This window comes from Danio rerio, chromosome 15 (assembly GCF_049306965.1).
Source record: "Danio rerio strain Tuebingen ecotype United States chromosome 15, GRCz12tu, whole genome shotgun sequence".
Lineage (NCBI taxonomy): Eukaryota > Metazoa > Chordata > Actinopteri > Cypriniformes > Danionidae > Danio > Danio rerio.
Window position 1 is genome coordinate 31,055,188 of NC_133190.1, and position 24,813 is coordinate 31,080,000.

Genomic DNA, 24,813 nt, shown 5'->3' on the forward strand with positions numbered 1-24,813 from the left:
ATATAATATGTAATCAATATGACTTATTTCTAATACAACAACAAACTCTGTACAGCATCGGTTGTCATTCCCTCACTGTCAAGGCTAGCGCTCCCGTTTTTTTCTGCACCCTCGCTGCGCGCACATCCGGAATGTTTACAAACTGGTAATTTGTCTATTTGCAGTACATTTCAGTATTTGCATGTATTGTTTTTTCATGCATAATCTAAAATTATAATGAAGATACAACAAAAATAATAACAGTATTCAAGTACAGTAACTGAATGATAAAATAATCCCTAATCATCATCATCATCTTCATGACCAATGCCTCTCATAGCATTCATCAAAACTGAACTTTCTTGTCTCCTAAAATCTCCAATAATCCTACTTAATTAAATGATATTTGACGTACTGTTGACTAAGAAATAGAAAGCATCGGACAGAATCAATAAAATAGTGCAGTTTATTTTATAATAGTCACAGCTAAAGCACAGGATAAAAAAGTTGTCAAGTTTACCTTGGTTTCAAACAGAATCATGACTCCACATGCTGTCAGACATACAGTCAACTCTACCGTTCAAGCCAGTGCAAAATACACAAATAAAAATGCTATCTAAAAAGACGAAACATAAAACAATAAAAAAGTTCAACAAGAGAGTAAAGTGCATGTGTTAAGAAACAACCCCCTTGTTTGAGTTGCTACCTGAAAGTTTCTGAACAGAAAACTGACATACGCTCGCTCACACGTGACCTCACTCACACCTTCAGTAGCACACTAATGTAGCTTAGACTTCACTGAACAAAACCTAAATTGCAGTCAGAGACAGTTCTGTACGCTGACAAAAACAGCGAATGAAAGTTCAGTAATGGTCACATGGTGTTGTACAAAACAGTGACTGTCTTTTTCTTGTCCACTGCTTTCCGCAAGCGGCGAACGGGATGAGTCTTCACATGCTGCTGTTGCCGTGTAGACACGGAAACAGTGGATTGAATGGGGACGTGTTCAGGGGAGCTGGCTCCGCCCACTTGGGTTTTCTGTGGACATGAGGGTAAAAGGTGGGCGGAGCCTTCAGTCCTGTCTGCATCCATCAAATGAACTGCAGAATCAGGGGTGGAAGGGCTCTGAGGTAGAACGCGCTGCTTCTTATGAGCGTCATCATGGCTGTGGGTCAGTGGCAAGGAGTGAAAGGTGGACACAGAGGAAGAGGGATGATGAAGTCCTGTGGAAGCTGGGTGGAAGTCCCAGTCGCTCAAATCATTAGTAGACAGCTCTAGCCGGTCCAATTTAGCAAGTGAGGCAGAGCGTTTCATGAGTGAGGGAGGAGTGAGGCCGGCTTGTCTGATGCGGGCCTCAATTTCCATGGCTCTCTGCCACACCGCTGGTGCTTTGGGTTCAAACCGCTGCTCCCCACTGCCATCAGACGACCGGTTTTCCTCAACCTGTCCAGTGCTAACTCCCAGTCCCCCAGCTTCATATAAAAATGCCTGGAGCTCTCTGAGAGTCTCCTGGATTTTCTGCAAATCCTCACTGCTGCGTGCTAGCCGCACTTGAGGCCTTAACGGATCATCTACATCTGTCTCCAGCTCAGTTACTCCTTCCAGCCACAACAGGGAGGAAGAACAAGAGCTGGGCTCAAGAGTGGGGTTCAAAGTGATCTGGTCGGCCTCCAATGAAACACTCCCCTCAAGAAACACAGAGAAGGAAGGATCGGGGATTATACCAGAGTCCTCATCATCAAGCACTTTGGTGTCATCTCCTTTACCCTGTGGAGTCTTTTGGGAGAGGGCAGGAGAATCTTCTGGCTCATCAGAGTAAGACTGTGTGCAGCCCAAACATGGGGAAGGAAGAGGTGAACGAGAGAGAGGAATCTCTTGACCCTGACGTAGTATAAGCTCCAACTGCTCAGTCACCCGGCGCACGGATCCTGAGGGCCTGTCGGAGAGAGAATGAGGAGCCGGAGCCGCTTCCTCATCCTCCTCCTCCTTCTCCTCTGGTGTTGCAGTCTGAGGTGAGGTGTGTGCCAGTGGCGGACTGCTGGTTTGTGATGTGGATTCCAGTTCAGTAACTATATGACGCACAGACACAGTACTGTCATGAGCAGAGGGTTGGAGCACTGCGTCGCTATGCTCCTCTGAATGGGTGTGGCACTAGGGAGGAGAAGAGAGGAAACACTGGTTACAAAAGGTGGAATTATACTTCATAACGTCTATTGTTCCTTAAACCTCTGACATCAAGGCTCCCACATGAAAAGAATGGTTCACTCAAAAGGGTTAACTTGCATCATTTAAGAACCAAAACTCATAAAACACAAAAACGACATGGTACATGTGCTCTTTGTGTGCCTGAGGGTAAATGAAAACTAAATTTCTGGGTCAACATTTTGTTGAAGTGCAAATCTGGTTTAGACCAGAAGGAGGCATGGTTGTACTGGATTCACTTGCTTACACTTCCTGTATCAGTTACTAGCAAATCAATAGAGGAGTCATTCACACTTTTGTTTTATTATTAATCTTTCGGCAAATCAGGAATCAAAACAATCTCTGAAGTGAGTGCCAACTCTTACCTCCTCCTCAGGTTCCTCACTAGGGTGATCCAAGGGTGAGGTGCATCTGGCCGGAGGTGACTGCACTGCAGTTGTTTCAGAAAGTGAGCAAGGGTGATTGTCCTGGGATAGGCAGAGGAACTTTTCTCTAGCACTAAAAAAGTCAATGCTATCTGTGCTGAGGCGAGACACGCTGGCATCCGTACAGTCGTCTGCCGCTTCTAGATCTGCTGCATTAGGGTTGTTGTTATCATCACTGGAGACCAGCTCTGGTACAGCAGGGGCTTCCGAAGGGCTGTCAGCCTCAGGCGTACTTGAAGAAGGCAGATTCCCTTCATCTTTACTGACAGCACTTTCCAGACACAGTTCTAAGCTTTGTGACACTTGATAAGAGTCATTTTGATCAGGCAAGTCGGGGGACAACTCAACACAGTCTGTTTTTGGCTCAGGCACTTGGTGAGACGACTGGGCGCCGAGGTTTGGAGTCGTGTCTCCTCCTCTCTCCTCTGGTAAAAGAGGAGAATCGAGGACGTGTAGAGCAGGAGGTGGGTGACGGTGAGAAACAGGCTCTCGCACCGCAAGGATCAAAGTGGAGTTCCTCTGCTTAGAGCCCACTGTGGCAGCTCGTTGTCTGGATTGAGGAAGGAGGAAGAGGTCCTCATGTGCTAGCTTTGAGGGTGTCTCACCCGATTTTTTATGGGTGTTGCATGCAACAGGTCGGGGATTGGTAAGGGATTCGAGCACAGCAATGCCCAGCATCTGCTGGATAGAAAGAGAACCATTGTTGTTGTGAGGATCTGAGCGGTCCAGTGAGCGAGGGGTCTTGCACAGTGGCTCGTGACCATCCGAGAGGTCAGTGTCTGAGTGGGAACGCCACAACTTGTTATGCCTCTGTTTGCTAGAAGAAAGAGCAAGCAAGAGACACGAGAGTGTCAAAGGAGCGTCTTTCATTAATGTGGTAGAAACATTAAATATCAGGCAAATCACTAAGGGCGGTGACTGATCTACATAGCTCAGGGTGTGTGAATGGAAATACAAAGCGAGTATGACAGCAAAGGCTGCATGACAAAAGGAATGTGGAGAGACCTGCATAATACACATGCATTAGATGACAATGCCAATGAAACTTTAAAGACACAAGCATTTGCTCAATGGAAACTCCAACCTTGGTCTCTGTTGATCTTTTAGAATGAAAGTATTGCATGTAATGCAAAGGTCAATGCATGTCAGTAAGGCTATTCTCTCACTCTTTGTTTAAAAGGTGAGGCTGTGTTGGATAAAGAAAAATTTCAACAGGCATCTGACCTAAGGCTCTGTGTGTGTGGGCCATACCTGGCAAGCAGGATACCCTGGTACTCTTCCAGCTGCTTCATGAAAGACGGGTTTGGTTTGGTGACAGAGCGCCGTTCCTTCACATGGTCAAAGGCTCTATCCAGGTCCCAGCCATACTCCTTCATAGCGTAAGCAATCACGGTGGAAGCAGAACGACTCACTCCCATCTTACAGTGCACTAGACACTTCACCCCTGCTTTCCTAGATCACAAGATGTTCATGAAACACCAATAAAGCACACTTTCAAAGAAATAAAATTAAACAGACAGGACTGTTAAAAGAAACTTACTTGGCTTTTGAAATGAACTTGTAGGTGTCGTTCCAATACTCCAGGAGGTTTGTGGCCTCCTCGTCATAGACTCGTATGTTGTGGTACTCAAATAGCCCGGGGAAGAAATTATCAATCTCTCGCGTCACATTCAGGATGTAGCGAACCCTGAGGAAGTGGGGGTGGTAAAATCAACAATGACTGCATGCAGTCAAGCGGATGTATTATTTTAAAAGAGGGGCCTGGAATAACAGTCACTTACCCGCTGTTCTGGAGTTCCTCAAGGTTAGAGGCATTCCACTCTGAACCCTGAGAAACATACACAGAAATTGAATATTATGACTGAAGCTTCTAAAGCAAGGATTGTCCAAACCTGCTCCTGTAAGGTCAGCATCTTGCATATTTGTGTTAACATAAGTCTGCTTGAAATCATCTAATGAGCCATAAGCAAATGATCAGCTCATTAGGGTCTGCGTGTTTAAATGCAATTATAGCTAAACTCTGCATGACACTGGGCCTCCAGGAGATGGTGGGTCATCCCTTTCTTAAAGGTCTACAAGATTGATCGTCTTCAGCGAGGATTATTGACAATGGAGTTGGAGACTAACCAGGTAAACATGGTCAAAGATCTCAGTGGGGCTGTCCATCTGGCCCAGAATGACGATCATCTCATTATCAATGAACTCCTTGAACTCTCGCAGGTTGCAAACCATTTGCATTTCTAGCTCAGTCCGAATCTGAAAAGTTATAATACTTATTATAGTACACATCAACTTACAATTTTCTGAAGTAAACCTCATGACGTACTGCTCTTATTTATAACTATGGATTTTAGAGATTTTATTGGAGTCAAATCAAAAGGGTTAGTTCACATAAAAATGACAATACAGTTGTAAATTGCTCACCCACTTGTCATGAAATCTAAGAGCTACATTATTGGTCCCCAATTCAAGTCCAGAAAAATACCCCAAAAAATTCAGATGCCTTCAGTGGCTCAATCAGAGTTATCTTGCTATAATAATACTTGTGCGCACATAAAACAAAAATGTAATATTCCTTTTCTTGTTTATGAGTGCTGTGCACTTTATGCGTGTCCTGCTCAGTTGCGCTGCTGATATACTTCGTTTCAAACAGAGGAAGCAGCGTGTGGGCATCCAGGGTATACATCAGTGCACAGTGCTTATGAACATACGCCCTGTACTGACACTGAGGAGAGAAACTGTTGAATAAAGTGTTTTTTTTTTTTTTTTTTTGTGCAAACGAATGTAGCTACATGTAGCTTCATAATATTGAACTACCGATTGGACCACTGAAGACAAATGGACTGTTTTAATGATATTTCTAAAACCTTTCTTGACTTTGACCTAGCTGTGACCCTTGCTGTCTTTGGAGGATGTGGGAGCTGTTAGATTTAATCTAAAATATCTTAATTTGTGCTCTGGAAATAACAAATAGTTCTTTGTGGTTTGAAATGAGCGATTAATAACAGAATGATCATTTTGAGGTAAACCGACTCTTTAAGGAGATTTAAGATTATGTATTACATGCACAATAAATGTCTATACCTCTTTCGAAGTGACGTTCTCCAAGTCCTTTTGCATCATGATCTCTCTCAAGCGGGTCTTAATCAGTCTCTCCGTTCGCTCTCTCTCAGTTGGCCTGTACACATGAAACCCAGAATCATAAATCATCCAGTTTGGTCTCAATGTGGGGCGTGCCTCACATCATATGATTCTTTGTGTGTGGTATTGTTCAACTAGAGCTTCACAAAAACCAGAAATCTCAGAACCAAGCCTTTGTTTGATTAAAACAAACTATTTGAAATCAAATCCCAGCTCAGCTGAAATACGTGCAACAGGTAAATGTGCGTCATCCCTAGACCTCTCGTGTTGGGGTTATCACGGGACTAGTGTCTCTTCATTAATAGCAACACAAGCACTGATTGGTTCCCAGAGGACCAAACTATGTTCTTAATCACTACTAGTAACCTTAAAAACACTGCTGATTTAAGTCAACACTCTCTGCTGGTGGTTGTGTATGTGTGGGCAACACAACATATAATGTGAGGGTCAAAATTTAAACATTTACAGGCCAGCATTATTAACCTTTGCAGGATGAGGGTCTGGTTACTTGGAAGCAAAAGAAGTGACTGTTACACATCAATTATATTATACTACACATCAATTATACTAGATCTCAAACTCTGGACACCTTAGCTCATTCAGTTTACCTAATTGGGTAAAGACTTTTCAAGGAAAAAGTTATCTCTATGGCTCAACCTTGCTGTCCTCTTCCAGGGTCAATATGTCCAAAGTATCTACAAGATCGACAAATTTCACTCATCTTCTTCAGGCAGCTGTTTCCTTCCATCAATCCGCCACTCTACCTATTCTGGCCCAATTTTCCGACTGTAAATCAATCTATCTCAGCATGAAGCTATAAAAAGCAAGTGGCCACAGCAGTGCATGTTAAAAAAACATGCACGTGGGAATGCCTCCAACACAGGGGAAAATCCCCCCTTCAATCCAGGCAATATCTTATAAGGATTACACCATCAGGCCACTGTGCATCTCAGAAGTTAGGTTCGCCTCCTCGATTTGGCAATAACAGTCAATCTATTCAAGGAATGCCATTCCTACTTGTCCTGCTCTGATGCAAACTTGCCCTTTTGGCCTATACAACAGAACTCTACAGTTGCATCAGACACCCGCATGACACACTTTTCCATAAACAAGGATTGATTTACAACCCAAACATTGCAATTCACCCCTATTGCCTATAAAACTCAACAACATCAACTTGACCCTAGTGGTACAAAGCATAATTACAATATTCTTGTCTTACATGCTGAAACAAAACAATAAAATGAGAACTTCTTGACTATTTAAAGGCTTTGTTTTCTAAACAAGTTATGACTGCATTCCTTTCGTTAAAGTTTCAAATAAGAGTTGATTATCAATGCTGAAAATAGCAATTCTGCTTAATATTAGTTTAAAAACTGACAAGTTTTCTGAAATCGATTTTTGACAATATTTAATGTATCAGTATAATGTATCCTACCTAAATGAAAATGTTTTTTAAAAGATTAATATTATAATCGTACCGTCCCCCAAACTTTTAAATAAGTGTATACATGCGTTTTACTTACACATCAGTGAACAGCACAGGAGAGTCTGCACGGTGGGACTGCACGTCTTGCATTGCGTTCCATTCATTGATGCAGTGCTGATCGGAGGTCACGCGACTCTGATAGTAACTAACCCAGGTCAGGAAGAGACTGCCGGGGTAGTAGTTATGACATCGGGCAACCTCGCAAACCTTATGCAGGGACTGCAAGGCTGACCTACAAGCACATGATAGAGGAAACAGATTAATGTTTTGTAAAGAGTTAAAATAGAGACACTCATGTCACAGACACTCACCACATGGCCTGCACGGAGACTGGTTTGAAGACATGGACGCGGTTAACGGTGGACACGCTGAAGCCACTAGTGAGAGGAAAACATAACTTTCAGTTTGAATACATTTAGAGGTTTAAGCAGAAAGCAGAACTGGTTTATGTACACAGGTTATGCCTCACCCGTCTCCATCCAAGTGTATAAGCGTATCGCTCCATAAGGGTAAAACCAGCCCGACAGTGCAAGTTCTACAGAAAACACATCACATGTTATAAACTCCACCTACTTGCTAAACAAATGCATTAAACATAAATTATTTATTTATTTATTTAGGTTTTAATGCCATATCAGCAAGATATAATTTACAGTCATAAGTATTTTTCAACAAAATTGCATTATATACAACACAGATAATAATTAAAATTAAAACCCATAAAGTCATACAAGATGTTTGAATTTAATTAAAATTATCAAATACTACTAGAAGACTTTTTCAAACATTTCCTAAAAAATATTTCCTAAATAAATACATTGTCTAATATCATTTCAAATTATACATTCTTTTAAATATGTTTTAATCTCGAAATATTTCTAAACTAGTCACTAATACGTTTCTCTCCCCTTTTAATAAATGAGTGTGTAAGGCCCAATCCCAATTCAGAAAAGTCTAGTGGCTGGGAATTAACATTATACCAGATGCTGTTAAAAGGTAATGTTGTTTTCGAGTGTTTACATAGATGAATATGGCCACGGTGTAAATACACAGTACAATTACGAGTTTATTGCCACATCATATCATTATGATAACATGATATCATTGCCTTTGGTTATTTCCCGAAGATAAACACCAAAAAAAAAAAAAAACTTTTGCATTGAAACTGTAATATAAAACCTACAGTTTAAATGCACATGGGCCTGAAAGTGTTGTATTAAAAGAATGTTTATTAACTAATAAAGAGAGAGTTTAATAAAGACTTCCGTTTATTTTAGCCATAGTACAAATGAAACATGTCTCGTATATCAATTTTGATAAGGATGGAGCACAGGCTGTAGTTTTTCTGTTTTAAACTAGACACGCTGCTCTGAGAGATTAGGAGAACTGGCAGGGATCATATTTATACTTTTACATTCAGCTGTTTATTCTATATCAGTCTGCTATAACGTTAAAATGTGCTTTAAAACGGGGAAAGCATGAGTATTAACATGATGGACCTATTCAGAAGCGAAGTCTAGGTTAACATTGACAGCGCAATTTTTTTTAAAGGGAATTCAATTATTGATGGGGATATTTCAATAGTTGATAGATAATGGTGGGGACATGTTCCAGTTGCAGGGGCATTCATTTGCATGGACGGAGACAACTACAGCAGTCGCAGTCGTCAGTCTTATATGAAGTAAGAAATCGCAATGACATGTGCAGGTGTTATAGTGGTGTCTCATGTCTTAGGGGTAAAATTTAAAGCCCTTCCCCTTCACACTCTGTTTCAAGGGCCATGGGGTAGGGGTAAAAAATAGAATTGGAATTGGGCCCCAGTTTTGTGGCCAAGCAACCGTATTATACTGACCGGTCTGAGTTACTGAAATCCATTCCCAGCACCACACTTTCTTCGGTGTCCTGTCTACCATTGGTGGAAATGATCACCATGTACCGTGTACGGACAGCATAAGCACTTTCTAACCGGACAGCCTGCAATAGAGACAGAATCAGAAATTAATTTCAATGCCCTTGTTTTTCTGAAGCAGTATTCTCATGCCTGTGTCTTGATTAACTATGTGTGAATGACAGTAGATACCAGGCGAATTGTGTCCTCTGGACGCAGCAGGGTGAACATGGTCTGCAAATGCTGCTGAAGGTCACCTGTGAAGGAATCATTAACAGCCATAAAGCTTCAGATAATAATGCCATGACATTTGCATACTATGGTTAAATTACCCAGAGGTCATTTTCACTTCCGCGCAGTCAAGACACATGTTCCTTGTCTGGCTGATTAGCACAAGTGTGTATATAATTGATAGAACTGTTAAACTAGAGATATGGTTGATGAGAGCTGCATTCAGAAAACTCTATTGCTTTTTAGGTGTTTTTACTTGTAGTTTGATTATATTGTTTTGAGCTGAAAAAAAATTATACATTTGACCCTGGTTCACAAAGCATTAATCTGACATTTTAAAGAGTGTATCTCAAAGGTATACATTCAGAAAACCTATTTAAGACTTGCACAATAATAGAACTTAGTTAGCAAAGACAGTAAAAAAGTTCTTGTCTATTTTATCAGTTTATATTATATTATTATAACTTTTGAAAAGCTTTTTAATGTGTTAAAACAGTAGCAGGAATTCCTCCATAGTAGGGCTGTGTGATTAATTGAAATCATATTGAAATCACGATTTAAACATGCACGATTTCTAAAATTACCTTACTGCTCGATTTTCCCCCCAGTATGTTATTTGAACAAATCATAATGCAGCGGCCCTAAACAGAGTGCAAGAACAAGAGACTGAGCTTAATGACAAATAGCTTGCATGTTGTGTTCAGCACAAAAGGAAAAAGTCAACATCTGTGGTGTGGAATTAGTTTAAAAACAGGAAAGCTGTTGTATCGCAGAACCAGGTAATTTCTAATTTGCAAGTCAGTCATATATTGTGTTTAAAAGTGCATGGAAAGCACGAGGAGCGTAGCTTCCTTCCGCATTGCACTGGGTGTCCTGTGTTTAATTAGTCAACCGACATGTGTGTATTCCATAAAAAGTATGAAGCTGATCGGTCAGCTTGTTACGTGATTTGTGGTCAGCTTTCTGAAAAGTTAAATTTAATGTTTGTCTGAAAAGAGATGCTTTTAACTGAGTGTGCCTGGAATATGCGTGCCACTCTCAATATGCGCACGTGTCGCTCTCAATGTGCGCACAAGCAGTGCACCTCCTTTGGAAACAACTGACTTGTGCACGTAAAAGACACAATATATGAACGACTAATTTCACAGCAGCGTCACAAAGAGGCCTATGATCTATACATGGCAAAACAAAAATCTGTGGATACGTAGAAAATTACAGACAACTACTTCTAACGTGCTCAAGCAGAACATCAGAGCCTTACTTGAGTTTAATGGGTGCACACACACACACATGCGCATACATACATACGCGCATACATACATACATACATACACACACACACGTCTATTTATTTGTCATAGGTCTGTTCTAGAGACAATTTGTTACACTTTTACAGTTTTTTTGCCTTATGTCTGTTTTAGAGACATGTTACAGGTCTTTGATAAAGATCTAATTGTTTTCCTTTGGAAATGTGTTTTAGATTCACACTGTAAAACGTCTGTGTCTGTGTGCGTGTCAAAATCATGATTAAAATCGAAATTGCAATATTGTTCAAGAAAATCGTGATAGGTTTCTTTTGCCCATATCACACAGCGCTACTCCATAGCACACACAAACAGACCTGCTGCAAGGAGACAGATTTATGAACCACACTGCTCAAGAAACCAAGCAATCGAGACCCTTAAAGATGAATGGTGCTGAATAATTAATTGTAATCTAAATTAATTAATTAAGATCTCTTATGTCTGGCTGAAATGGCTGCTGGGGGAAAAAATTAAGTGATTTGGTTCTGTTAAAGTACTCAATAGATTGTTGTTGTCAATTATAATCTCATGTAAGTGAAAGGGAAGCTAGCGAGAAGGGAACTTCATGTTCGTAAATATTATGAGGACACATCAGTTATACAATGATTTGTACAGATAACTCTACAATAAACAATGCAATATTACATCATTCTGATATCATGGTGACTTCTGCTCTTAAAATGTGATTAAAAATTGAAGGCATTAAAAGCACGTATTACTGCATGTTATGCACATTATATAATGACGGGCAGTCTCTAGGATCTTTTCATAATTCATTCCTGTAAGCTACTGGGTCTTGTGATGAAATCGATGCTGTTTATCTGCATGCACCATGGTAAGTCTATCAACATACATGCATATGGATGCACACAAATATTCATCAGTGACAAAATGGCCTTCAAGGGCAGACTTATGCATTGCCATATGGAACAGTTCAATTGCGAAACTAAACACAACAGAGACATATTCCATAATGCGTGTTGACCAGTGTCTGATATCCAGAGGAAAATGACACAACGAACTGCATCAAGACAACTTTGTGTGGTTTCATACCTGTGTGTTTGTTGCGCCGCTGTGGGATGCGGGGTGCTGAAGAAGAGGAGGAGCCATTTCCCCGCGGGAGGAACAGGGCGGCACCTTTCACAGTTAGGAAGTTCTCGCTGATACTGATAACAAAAACAGCCACAGAGAAGAGACATGTTAGAGACATACTGAAATTGGAGCAATTCCATGCAATGTCAACCCTTTTGAAGTTGTTGACTTGTTGCAATTTACATTGTAATTGTAATTGACATTTCATAACTATAAAAATAGTCAAAAATGTCTATCAATGATTTCAAGATATTTGATTTGATTTACCAAAGACACACAAGTTACATTTTCACATTGTTCACATCTGTAACGGAGCTTTATTCTCATAAATGCAAAAATGTTAAACAAAACAATTTTGTTCAATAGAGCCACTTATTAACCTTTTGATTAGCATTATTCATTTTGGGTTGTGCAGTTTACATTTACATTTAGTCATTTAGCAGACACTTTGGTCCAAAGCGACTTACAACTGAGGAGGAATTCAGCAATTCAACAAAAATAGTTAATACACACAAGAAGTGTTAATTACACAAAGGAACTGTTTGTGGTCAGAGAATTTAGTGCTAGAGTTTACACACAGAGATTAGCATGTTATATACTGTGAAATCACATACTTTTTTGGCCTGACCTTAACACACCTTTATTTCCCCCATTTCAAATATAAAACACTGATGCAACTGTTTAGTGGAGATTTCTTTAGTTATTATAACGTTTTGGATACAGTATATGGATAATAAATCCATATGAAACGCAAAGGCATACCTCTTTCAATTGGGCTAGGGCTGGCCAACTGCACTGCACCTGGGCCCGATTTGGAGCACTCCCACTTGTCAAACGAACCCGGGAAACACTCCTGGGCACGGTTTACATAACCTAGTGTGATTGCACCCTTACAGAATAATATTTTTCTGTGTCCTTAACTCTGTGGTTAGTAGTTATGGAAAATAGAAACAGTTGTTCCAGTATACTGTTAATGTATACATTACCTGTTAATTTTTGTTTTACGTTATCAAGTCACATCCATAATGCTCTCAGCATTTGAATTCTGAAAATGACTCTTACAGCCATTATGACAAAACAAACCAAATTGCTACAACAGGACCACCAAGCATTTAAATCTGCGCCTCAACACTTAGTCTCAAAGTGGTTTAGCAAAAACCAGAGGCTCATGCTGTGTGCGTGAGTGAGATTGTTTCCAGAAGTCACTATGGAAACGCTGTTGTTTATCAGAATGGTCGTGGCCTCTACCCGGCAGAGGCTCAGTTACAGCGCTTAGACCCGTCTGACCCATAACAGCTGTCATTATGAAGCAGCCCTTCATCTCCACACTTACAGTGACCAGAGGGCTCACTCATCAACCGCTGCTCCTGGATAACACGCAACAGGCTTTGGACTTTCCACCTCTGAATCTGGAGTAACTTCTGAGAAATCTGCAGAAATGCCAGTCCTCTGTCTCAGGGGTTTGGGGGAGGAAAGACTGCAGAATTGAGGGAACACGAGAAGCTCGAGGGCAGTCACGCCCCGAATAAAAACACAAAGAAAAAAAAAACAAAAAAAAACATCAGGCCCAGTTGAGCTCATTTCCCACATCCCAGTCACCCCTGACCCAGCTGTTTCCTCCCTCTCTAGTCTGTTTTTGTCTCTTGTCTATATCACAATTTCTCTTTAAGAGGCCAACTGTCCAAATCAAACACTAGCTAAATGTTTTTTTTTTGCTATCAAAACAACATATTTAACTTAATGAAAAATATTCTAAAAATAACAAAGCACAGATCAACAACTGAACTGAAAGTTTAGGATAATTGAAGAAATTGTGAAAAATGTATTGATATGTGGAGAAGATATGCGTTGATTGATATGCCTTTTTAAAAGTAAAAATTATATTTTTTATAGAATAATTACAAATGGGTTCAAAGCAGCGCTGGGCGATTAATCGAAAAGTAATCAAAATCAACATTCAGAACCTATAATCGATCAAATTTTTCCAGGCCAATTTCTTAAATGACTTTCAATTACTACTCGTGACCCCACTCTGATAAGGCTGATTCTGCGTTGAACGCACCGGTATGGTCCGGCACAGCTTTCGTACCTCTCAAAAAATGTAACTACACATTACACTTTTACATTACATTGACAATGATTGGAAGTTGCGACAGAGACAGCACATTTTTTATTACAATAAAATTATTATTCACATTAAAATATGATACAGAAGACTCAAGAAATGCACTGTTTAAAATATTATTTACAGGATATGCAAGAGTTATTTTATTTAGAAGCTTGTTTTCTACTTTTAATACGAAAAACATTCACAATAATTAATTTTGTTTCCAAAAACGCAAAGTATATATTTTACTTTGAGGGAAAAAAAGTGACTGTTGGATTTTAGGCAATGTATGTTTTAATTTTAGTTTTTCACCCTTGATGTTTAATGAATAATCATAGATATTAGATAGATATAAGCATATAAGCATATTTACTATACAAAACCTGTCAGTGAACTGTGCGGGCAAAAAAATAAAAATAAACGAACAAAATAATCATTCATAATCGAGTTAAGGTGTTTCATTAATCGAGATTTAGATATTAGGACAAATCCTCCAGCCCTAGTTCAATGCTGTAATTCTAATAGGATTTCAATTCTTTCTAATTACTAAAATTTATTTTAAACATTAAAACAGATGCCCAAAATGTCATCTGTAATGAATAAAAAGAAACTTGAATATTATTTAAACAGTAGTACATCAGTAAAAATGTTATAAAAATGCAAAACACTTTTCATATAGCTTGATAAAAATTAGGGACAATTGCAAAAAAAACACACAAAAAAAACAAAGTAATGAAAATAAGTTAATGTTGCACCCTGTCAATAATATTCATAGGAGCTGCTTTCTGGAATATTTTTATATGAATCTTTTAAAGCTACAGAAAACAGGAACAGAAAATTACTTTAGAGCAATGTTTTTTTCCTTGCTCTGCACTCTGCACTTTGCACTTTCGTGCTCCGAGCATAGTCTATCAGCACACGAGAGGTTATGAGCTGCAGGCTGATACAGGGTAGAGGCTAATTTTACACAACTAAAAATAAACGGCAAAGTGAATGAATGCTGATGGACTATCATCTCATGTATCTAAACATGACAGCTGGAGATGCGCTTGGGACGAAACTTTGCAATTTCATGCAAGCCTGCAGAAAACATTCAAATTGCTTGACTGCAAAGACCTTAATGACGTGATTAGGATTGACTGCCCAACAATCACTTTTTGATGTTAGGTTAAATATTTTTCATAGTCATGTTTTGATTACACAAGTCATGAAATTAATTTTAATAATACTGCAATGGATATCTTAATAAGTGTGTAATCTTAAAATCGACATGCAAAATAAATCAAAATGAGCAAAATGACACTTATAACAGTCTCTAATTACAGTACTTCACATTAACCATCAAGACTACATAAATTGCAGTCTAGTAGTCTACTAAATTTCTAAAGAATTTGGCACCACGGTTGCCAACACCATTTCAGTGATGTGTCAAGAATATGACCCGGACGCTGCGCCAGACTGGTTTTTGCAGCATAAGTAGCGCAGTATCCGTGTTCAGAGAGCGTTGAGGGCACCAGGGCCATTGGTTGCAATTTCCACCCACAGGCATTTCACTGAGGCCGACATGTAAGGGCATACGCATCTACTCCAACACACAGCAGAAAAAAGAAGAGAATCCAGACGAGTCAGACTGAGGAAATAGACAACCTGCCTGTGTTCATCTACACGGCAAAAGAGAGAGAGAAATAAAAGAGTGGGAGTGTCATCTTTTGGCATGAAGCGCTGGACAGTACTTGTTAGGGCACAGACACAATCATCACTATGTAAGGGCCAGTTGAGAGCAGTGCAACTAGCTGAAAGAAGCCTGACCCCCACCTGTCCCTGGCCATATTAGTCACTCTCCCACTAGGGAAAGGATAAATATAGGCCCGGGCTGAAGGCCTTTTGAGTTCAGGCCTGATAGAGATTCAGAGAGAAAGTAGGAGATGGCATTCTGACACCTTCCGAGATACAAATTAGGCCTCTTGCCACTAATACAGAGACATGCAGTTATAAATAGACAAAAAGAGAGATCCGTGGAGGTTTAGAAAACCAGAATGAGGACGATCCGATCAAACGCCGAAGAAAAACTTTGAAACTACAAGCCTAGATTTTAAAAATCAAATGTGATAGCAAGGCACTATTCTGATTCACTGTCCTGCTTTAGGATTGTTCCAATTTAGTGACCAACTCAAGTCATGCTGAGTAGGAGAAAGGGGTCAGTCCAGAGAAATATCCATAAATGAGGCCAAATAAGCTTCTCTTTGAACTAGATTAATAGATGAATAATAGACCTCAAATAATATTTAAACACATTTGACTGATGGCAATAGATTGTTTTGATAATGGATTTAGGCTATTTATTAAAACATGGAGTACAAAGTAGATTTAGAAATATGGAAGAAGCTGATCGACAGTGAGAAAGATTGTTCTGCACCCCTCAAACTAAGGTCAAATTACATATTGGCTGTTTCTCAATTCCAAGAACGCAGAGAACGGACTTGCATTCTCGTGAAGACTGTTCTTGCCAGTTTACCTCAAAAGAACGAACTTGAGAGACCGTGAGAGCACAAAACACGTCCTCTGAGAAATGAGATTCTGCGTTCTTCCATGACTTTCACACATTTTCAATGGAAAATTATTTAAATGTTAAAGCTTTCACACAACGATTTATTGTTTTTTTTTCCCTTTTTAATAAATATATATATAACATGCACACAAACCTTACAAATATACTTTTCTCAACACAAATTTTTAAATATGGGATTTGGATTTAGATATGAGAAAAATATTTTAATATGAATTTCAGCAAATAAAACCCTTAATGTGTTTATTCCCTTATTAATATGTTCATGTTAATGTTTACTTTCACCGTCTCGTTTAGGGAAACACCTGAGATAAAGAAGTTATATCTCTGTACTTTACTAATAAACATGTTTAAAATTCTGCACTTCCCACCTCCTTTATGCAGCCAATGACTTCTAGGACTTCGAGCAAGTTTTGCACTCAAGTCTGCATAGTTGCTTCCTCAATATCAAGAACACATCTGGGAACTTTCATGCGTCCTCCATTCTTTGGAACCAAACTTTGGCGGTTGATAATGACATTACACAAGAACACAGGGACGCAAGAATGCTGAAGAATGCATATTGAGAAACAGCCATTGAGTCTTAATAATTTTACAAGCCCAACAACTCTGTAATTTAATTTTATTTAGAAACACATCAATTAAATAACATCAAAAATCCATTTACTGCAGCTAGATGCCAAGCCACCATAATCAACTTAAAACTAATATTCACAGATAAGTACAAATAAAGGTTTTTAAAAACTAATAAAAACAATAGCAAAAAAAAAAAAAAAAAAAAAAACTATTATAAATATATATTATATATTAACACTGGACTCAATCAGGTATACACTATGGAGCCATATACCTTCATATGCAAATTGCAGCCATAAACACTAGTACTAACTACTACTTTTCTGCCACTGATAATCATTTTGATTGATATAGGGCTTTTTATTGCTTTAAAGTACATTGGCACATCTTTAGCATCATGCCAGCAGGGTTTTGATCTTTCAACATCACTTCAGGGCTCCTTTAGAGGAAGCGATTTTATTAAACCCATTGCCCTCTATTTCAACAGAACAACTATGACTACCCTATGACAACACCAACTTGAAAGCCTATCATATTTGACTTGGAAGTTGAACAACTCATGTGCTTCCCTACGTCAATGTGTGTTTGAAGAATAGACAAGTACAGTAATTGTTTCTCACCGCAAGTTTCAACAGACCACTCCACTTCCTTCCACTGTATAACACACCTGTAATTTCCCAGGTTAATCATTAAGGCTTGCTGGAAAAATAGCACAGGCCTAATCTTAGCTTCGCCTTGGCAGTCTGTGAGGAACAATGAAGGTTTTTTTAAATGCTTATACATCAGCATGGGGATTCCCATTAGGTGTCGTCTGTCCGATCAAACAGACTAAAGTGAATAAGTCTGAGGATTAAGGTTCATTGTGAACCTTCTGGTTCAAGATAAAAACAGAACCGCAGTGATTGCGATTTCCAATTAACAGTATAATAAACACCAGTACTGATTCCACTGCATAGGGAGGAAAAAGGATGATGCAGAGACACAGTATTGACAAACGTCAAGTGACTGCTGCTTAGTCAGTTTAAAAACAGCAGAACATCTCTGTTCTACTGAAACATAAAAGAAACCAATGGACTGGAATTTAAGCCTGACTCTAAAGATTTCACAGTCTGTTGGGGTGTACAGCAATTGGATTTGGTACACAATGTTCAATCTGCGGTTTCAGGCTGTCTGGGGTCTTGGATACATGCAAAATCTGTGGTTGAAAAGCATGTTACCCTGTGTAAAAAACAAAGAAAAACAAAACAACATATGCAAAAATTTTGTGTTTGACGTAAGTTGGGATTGTTATGAGATTAGGCATCAAGTTCTCATAACTAATGCTGGCATCTCGCCAAATCCAAACCATACATACACACACATGCAATATGCAAATTTAACAAAACACCTTTTTGGCGATACTAATGGTCATGACATTTTGCAGAACTTGAAGCAGCTCATTGATACGGTCATGTTTCTGAACTTCTTTATAGTCTGAACAATTTGATGCATTTTCCCTAGCCATTTTCATTTTTGTGGCTATTTATCTGGACCTAAATGCAAGTTTTAATTGACTTTTTAAAAAGAGCTAATATATAAAAAACTTTAAAAAATAAAAGCATATTAACAGGGTTTCTGCAGGTTTAAAATTAAGTCTTATTTATAAAAAAAATCAATATGAAGTCAGTTTACAATTAAAACTAAACTTTGTATCTTAACTTTCCTTCTCCAGTAAAGCCATCTTAATCCTAATAATGTTTTTAAAATAGTATCAGAAAAGAAAACAAAAATACAGAGGAAGAAAACATTTGTTTGCGTTGCATCCAGCATTTAATGTAACTTTAAGGCCTTAAAGACTTCTTTCTACTTTCGTGGAATATAAAGTATTGAATGTTTTCCAGGAACCATCAATGCCAATGAAGAAACTTTATTTTTAAGAGTGCATTAGAGTTCAAAGGTTTGGGTTCAATGAGGCTTTGTTGGGAGGGAAAATTGTATATTTTCATAAAGACATAGGTCAGCAAAAGTTTCTGACGGTGTGATAATCTTGGATAAAAATATCACAGTATTGTGATTACTACTGGGCTTGTCAAGATATCTATTTATGTTGTACGATATATTGCAAATGCAAAAGATATTGCTATAATCGAAATTGTTGTCATTTTAAGACCAGTGCCACTCATTATTTAATGCCAGCATGACAATATAATATCATCACAATGCAAGTATACTCGTCCAAAAAGTACACACCATATTTTATTCTTAAGAATATTTCATTTAGTTATAGTCATTTTATCAGTTTAATAATTAGGCAATAGGCATTGGAATCAGAATATGAAAATGCATATCCTTAATAAATATTAATAAATGTAAACAAAAAAGTGCAAGGTATAGAGTAACAGAGACTGCAATATCTAGCACTAGACCTATTTTCAGTGGTCATACACACACATGAAAATATACTAGTAATTTATAGTAAATACTAAAGTGTTTTTTAACCATACTGACACAGACACCAGTAGAGATATAGATGTTGCACAATAAGCTAAAAGATTTTTTTTGCTAGAATTGGTTTTCATGTATAGGCGATATATTCTGCATCACCAAAAATGATTGAGATCATGTCCATGTGTTGTGCGATAAATCCATATATTGATTATTGAGACAGGTCTAATTACTGCTCGAAAATATGCTCTTTTTAAATGTCTGGGTAAAAAACAAAAACCTTTTTCCACTTTTTTTCTTTATTTTGAGAAACATGTATAATATGTTGGAGCAGAGAACAAGTCTGGCTAAATAATTCAAAAGAATATTTGACTTCTGCTGTTTTTATTAGTTTTCAACAACACATGTCTTTATAATTTAAAATGACATCTTCGAAAATCTTTTCTGCTGGAGATAGCCTACTGTAGTCCCAAAAAAACAAAAAAATACAATGTGAATAAAGAAATCTCACACATACCCCAGGAACGGTATAGCAGAACATTTTGGCTGTTTTAAACCTTGACTTTTCCAAACAGTGGTATAACTTGAAAACTGTTATCATTGCATAAGGATGCCTTAAATTCATTGAAAGTAACAAAAGATTTATATTCCTTAATTCCCCCATTTTTCTTGATTAAAACCTTAACGTCCTCATACTTTTTAATAAAGACATTCTACACATACAAACACAAATCACTCATTACACCACCTACTACAAGGTAAACATGCCATTGCAGTGTCACCATATGTTAGCTCCATAAAAAATTGCTAGACAAATACCAAAATAATATACCCATGACTTTATATGGTGTGGTTATGATAACAAAAAATATGTGGCACAGTTATAGTGCGACTCATCAATTAATCTCGTGTCTCGTCGAGACAAGTTTGTGAATCACATCTCTCTCCTGTCATCTTTCACAACACACTGTTACGTCATAAAGATTTGAGAAACATCCACTTCTGCTTATTTTATATCATGATGAGAAGTATTTCGCAGTTTCGCATTTACCGTCAATAACTGCATCCGTGTGAAAGTTACACTCGAGCTGGCAGTCGAGACTGGATTAAAAAAACCGCACTTAGATTGTGTAACGACAGTGTTAAGACTTCACGCAGCACAGTGTAAGACGACTAGTTATATATTTATAATGCAAAACAGTGTAGCTTCACTTACAGCTGGTTGATCTGGTTTTGGGAAGCGACCGCGTTGTCAGTGAAGTACGGCATGATTTTTGCCCCGCAGCAGGAGCAGAATCCCCGGGCAGCGGAGCTCTCCGTGATCGGCACACTCTCCAGCGTCATGACGAAGAAGCGGATATCCTCAGACAGACTACTCAACAGCCATAATACTCCCCCGAATTATAAAAAGCAACCCAAAATAAATAAATTTTGCAATAAGTGCTTCGTCCAGCCGGTTAAACAGTTTTAAAATGACCCGTCCATAAGGCCTTAATAGGAAACCAACGTGGCCTCAAAACAGCGCAATGGTTAATAAAACAAAAACAAATCAGTCCTTGGAAAGTTGGCCGTTTCTTCTATAACCACTAAACGAATATAAAACAACATGAGAACCTAAAAAAACAATACGTACATGCTGCTTTGCTTTGGCATGAGCCGGCGAGCTTCACTCACTCACACACATACACACACACACACATACTGTCTGTATGGAGGAACTGCGGTGCGGCGCACTAATGCTTGAACAGCGAGAAGGAGGAGCTGCTGACATGTGCTTCGGGACGGGTCCAATGTAGGGCTCCACAGACGGCCCACATTTCAGAAACCGAAGCAACGACACGACGCAGCACGGGCAATCCGAGCTCAGCTGCGAAATCACGAGTCTGGAGTGCACTTCAGTGCATCCTTCAGTGCAGACAGTTGTTTTCCATGGCCAGTCAAGTGGCTCCTATGAATAGCTAAGGTTTAAAAAGAACATTGGAACAGGGGAAAATAAATAAATTTAGCAAGTGTTTTCGGAGAGCCGAGAGTGTTTCTGGGCAAACCTTACAAAACATGCAGAGCACACATAACAGCAAAAACAACAAATAAGTTAAAAGTATATTGTATATTTGTTAATTGTTGATTAAATGTAAGAAATCTGAACAATACAATAACACACCAAGAAGGGATGGATTTTGTACAACTAACAGGAATATTTGTGAGATACAAACAGTTGAAGTCAGAATTATTAAACCCCAGAGTTATTAGCCCCCTTGTTTATTTTTCCCCAATTTCTTTTTGACAGAAAGATTTTTTTAACACATTTCTAAACATAATAGTTTTAATAACGCATCTCTAATAACAGATATATTTTTTTTTTTTTCCATCAAATTTTTCTTTTATTTTGTATTTTTTGAACACAGAAAAACATGCCGTAGACAATCAGCATGAAACAGAATGTGTAGATATACATACATAAACCAATATACAGTTGTTAAATAATAGTATCAATAATAGCATCAGCCTTGACAACAATGTTATCAGTAAAAAGGAAAAACGGAAGAATAATGACAAGGACATACTATTGCAAATAAAAATGACAAATAAAATAAATTAATACATATATACATATATGCACACACATACATACATACACATACATACATGCACGTACACATACAAACAAACACACATACACCCAGATATGCATACATGCACACATACATACCCATATAAATATGCACACATGCATACACATAAATAAAACAAATTTCAAAACCAAAAAGGCAATGAGCCAAATCTGTACTTAGTGTTAATTAAGGTTAAGAAATAACAGATATATTTTATCTTATTTTATGACAGCACATAATATTTTGACTAGATATTTTTCAAGACACTTCTATACAGCTTAAAGTGACATTTAAAGGCTTAGGTTAATTAGATTAACTAGGCAAGATAGGGTAATTAGGAAAGTTATTGTATATTGATGGTTTGTTCTATCGAAAAAAAAGGAGCTAAAAATGTTGAACTTTAAATGGTTTTTAAAAAATTAAAAACTGCTTTTATTCTAGCCGAAATAAAACAAATAAGACTTATATATAAATGTTACTTTTAAAACATGACAAATTTTATTTAAATTAAAAAATATGTATATTACAGGAATGTGCTTTATTGCACTGAAAACATAAAACAAACCTGCATTTTCATTTGATTTGATATAATATCATCACAATGCAAGTATACTCGTCCAAAAAGTACACACCATATTTTATTCTTAAGAATATTTCATTTAGTTATAGTCATTTTATCAGTTTACTAATTAGGCAATAGGCATTGGAATCAGAATATGAAAATGCATATCCTTAATAAATATTAATAAATGTAAACAAAAAAGTGCAAGGTATAGAGTAACAGAGACTGCAATATCTAGCACTAGACCTATTTTCAGTGGTCATACACACACATGAAAATATACTAGTAATTTATAGTAAATACTAAAGTGTTTTTTAACCATACTGACACAGACACCAGTAGAGATATAGATGTTGCACAATAAGCTAAAAGATTTTTTTTGCTAGAATTGGTTTTCATGTATAGGCGATATATTCTGCATCACCAAAAATGATTGAGATCATGTCCATGTGTTGTGCGATAAATCCATATATTGATTATTGAGACAGGTCTAATTACTGCTCGAAAATGTGCTCTTTTTAAATGTCTGGGTAAAAAACAAAAACCTTTTTCCACTTTTTTATTTTATTTTGAGAAACCTTTATAATATGTCTGAGCAGTGAACAAGTCTGGCTAAATAATTCAAATGAATATTTGACTTCTGCTGTTTTTATTAGTTTTCAACAACACATGTCTTTATAATTTAAAATGACATCTTCGAAAATCTTTTTCTATCGAAAAAAAAGGAGCTAAAAATGTTGAACTTTAAATGGTTTTTAAAAAATTAAAAACTGCTTTTATTCTAGCCGAAATAAAACAAATAAGACTTATATATAAATGTTACTTTTAAAACATGACAAATTTTATTTAAATTAAAAAATATGTATATTACAGGAATGTGCTTTATTGCACTGAAAACATAAAACAAACCTGCATTTTCATTTGATTTTGCCATTTAAAAAAAGACACCGGAAACTTTCAGCGTTTAAACTTGACAAGTTTGTGAGATTCACCCTTGTGCTTTTTTAAGACCCTCTTGAGAAATGTTGTAATCAAAGGCCTTGGCCAATTGAGGTCTGAATGACAGATTTCTCATAGAGGAGATAGACAACATGGCTTCACACAGGTGAAAACACTCAGTCCAGTTTATTTAGGGCATGGCCTGTTATATAAGTCAACACTCACAACTAAACAATGCCTCTGTTGTCACTGAGAAAGACACACGAATAGCAGGCTTTGAAGCAAAAACTGTATCATAAGAACGTGGACTCAAACGTCAACAAATACTTTAGGTTTGATTCTGAAGTCACGGCATAGTTTGTTAGGCAACCACAGACATTTGCAAAATAAGACAAACACATAGCTGTTATGTAAATCAAGAGAATGACTTGGCCTGCCATTACTATTTACTGGCAGGAAGGAAAAGCAACTATACTTAAAACACATCAATCACATTTACAAAAAAACAAAAAAGATAAACACTTAAATTGAGTTTTGCAAAGTATGCGTTTTCCTTTAATGAATTTGTTACAATATTTGATTTGTTTTTTCTCTGCATGTCCTTGTCAAAGGAGATTACCTGACCCAGACAGACCTTTGGTAAAATCTGTCTTATTTAAAAAGGCCCAACAGGACAAACATTGTAAATCTCTCATCTAAATATCCGGGTGAGTTCTTACGCACAACAACTTAGTCATGCTGTCATATTTGTCATAATCTTTGGAGCCATTTAATCAAAGTAAACTAAACACACACCACTCCAAATCCAATGCAGAAATGACAATAAATTATACATGTATGAATAAATTTCATCAAGACCATGATGGCTTGAAAGACGAACCATAGTATTTTGCCACAATGTGGAACCAGACAGGATGTCTGGGTTTAATAGATAAACATCAGTCAATGCGAAGAACAACTTTGAATCAACAAAACTTCAAAAAATGTATAGTGAGATACAATTGTTTACTAAAACCCATTAAAACTGCTTGTTTAGACCTCACTATTCACCATGTCATTTTATGTATACACTTAAATCTAAATCAGAGACGGATACGCCACACATAATGCATGACGTATAACTTCTCCATGCTTAAACCTGATGACATCACGAATAGGCATAAACACACCTTTCTCCGTGCGTTACAATACATCACAAACTGCATTCCAGTGCGTTTGTTTTCCTGACAGCACATAACATCTGAAGCCTGATCAAATCACCTCCAGCCTGTCAGCA

At 37.6% G+C, this 24,813-nt stretch overlaps 1 protein-coding gene across 3 annotated transcripts in view; it reads right to left on the reverse strand.

Annotated features, from left to right (window-relative positions):
* Positions 1 to 427: 427 nt before the first annotated feature.
* The window catches only part of ssh2a (slingshot protein phosphatase 2a), a 38,415-nt gene continuing 14,029 nt past the window's right edge, over positions 428 to 24,813 (reverse strand). For 2 of the 3 annotated variants that reach the window (XM_001921288.8, XM_073923783.1), the window contains exons 3-15: positions 11,713 to 11,825; positions 9,317 to 9,381; positions 9,089 to 9,210; positions 7,706 to 7,771; positions 7,548 to 7,613; positions 7,274 to 7,468; positions 5,691 to 5,784; positions 4,734 to 4,862; positions 4,388 to 4,434; positions 4,147 to 4,293; positions 3,858 to 4,058; positions 2,547 to 3,423; positions 428 to 2,130 (exon numbers count right to left, since the gene is read on the reverse strand). In XM_001921288.8, coding sequence (XP_001921323.1) covers positions 853 to 2,130; positions 2,547 to 3,423; positions 3,858 to 4,058; positions 4,147 to 4,293; positions 4,388 to 4,434; positions 4,734 to 4,862; positions 5,691 to 5,784; positions 7,274 to 7,468; positions 7,548 to 7,613; positions 7,706 to 7,771; positions 9,089 to 9,210; positions 9,317 to 9,381; positions 11,713 to 11,825 — 3,400 coding nt within the window. In that variant the 3' untranslated portion in view covers positions 428 to 852. Of the gene's footprint in view, positions 2,131 to 2,546; positions 3,424 to 3,857; positions 4,059 to 4,146; positions 4,294 to 4,387; positions 4,435 to 4,733; positions 4,863 to 5,690; positions 5,785 to 7,273; positions 7,469 to 7,547; positions 7,614 to 7,705; positions 7,772 to 9,088; positions 9,211 to 9,316; positions 9,382 to 11,712; positions 11,826 to 20,640; positions 21,134 to 24,813 lie in introns of those variants that run through there. The other variant, XM_005157671.5, reaches the window with a different exon arrangement.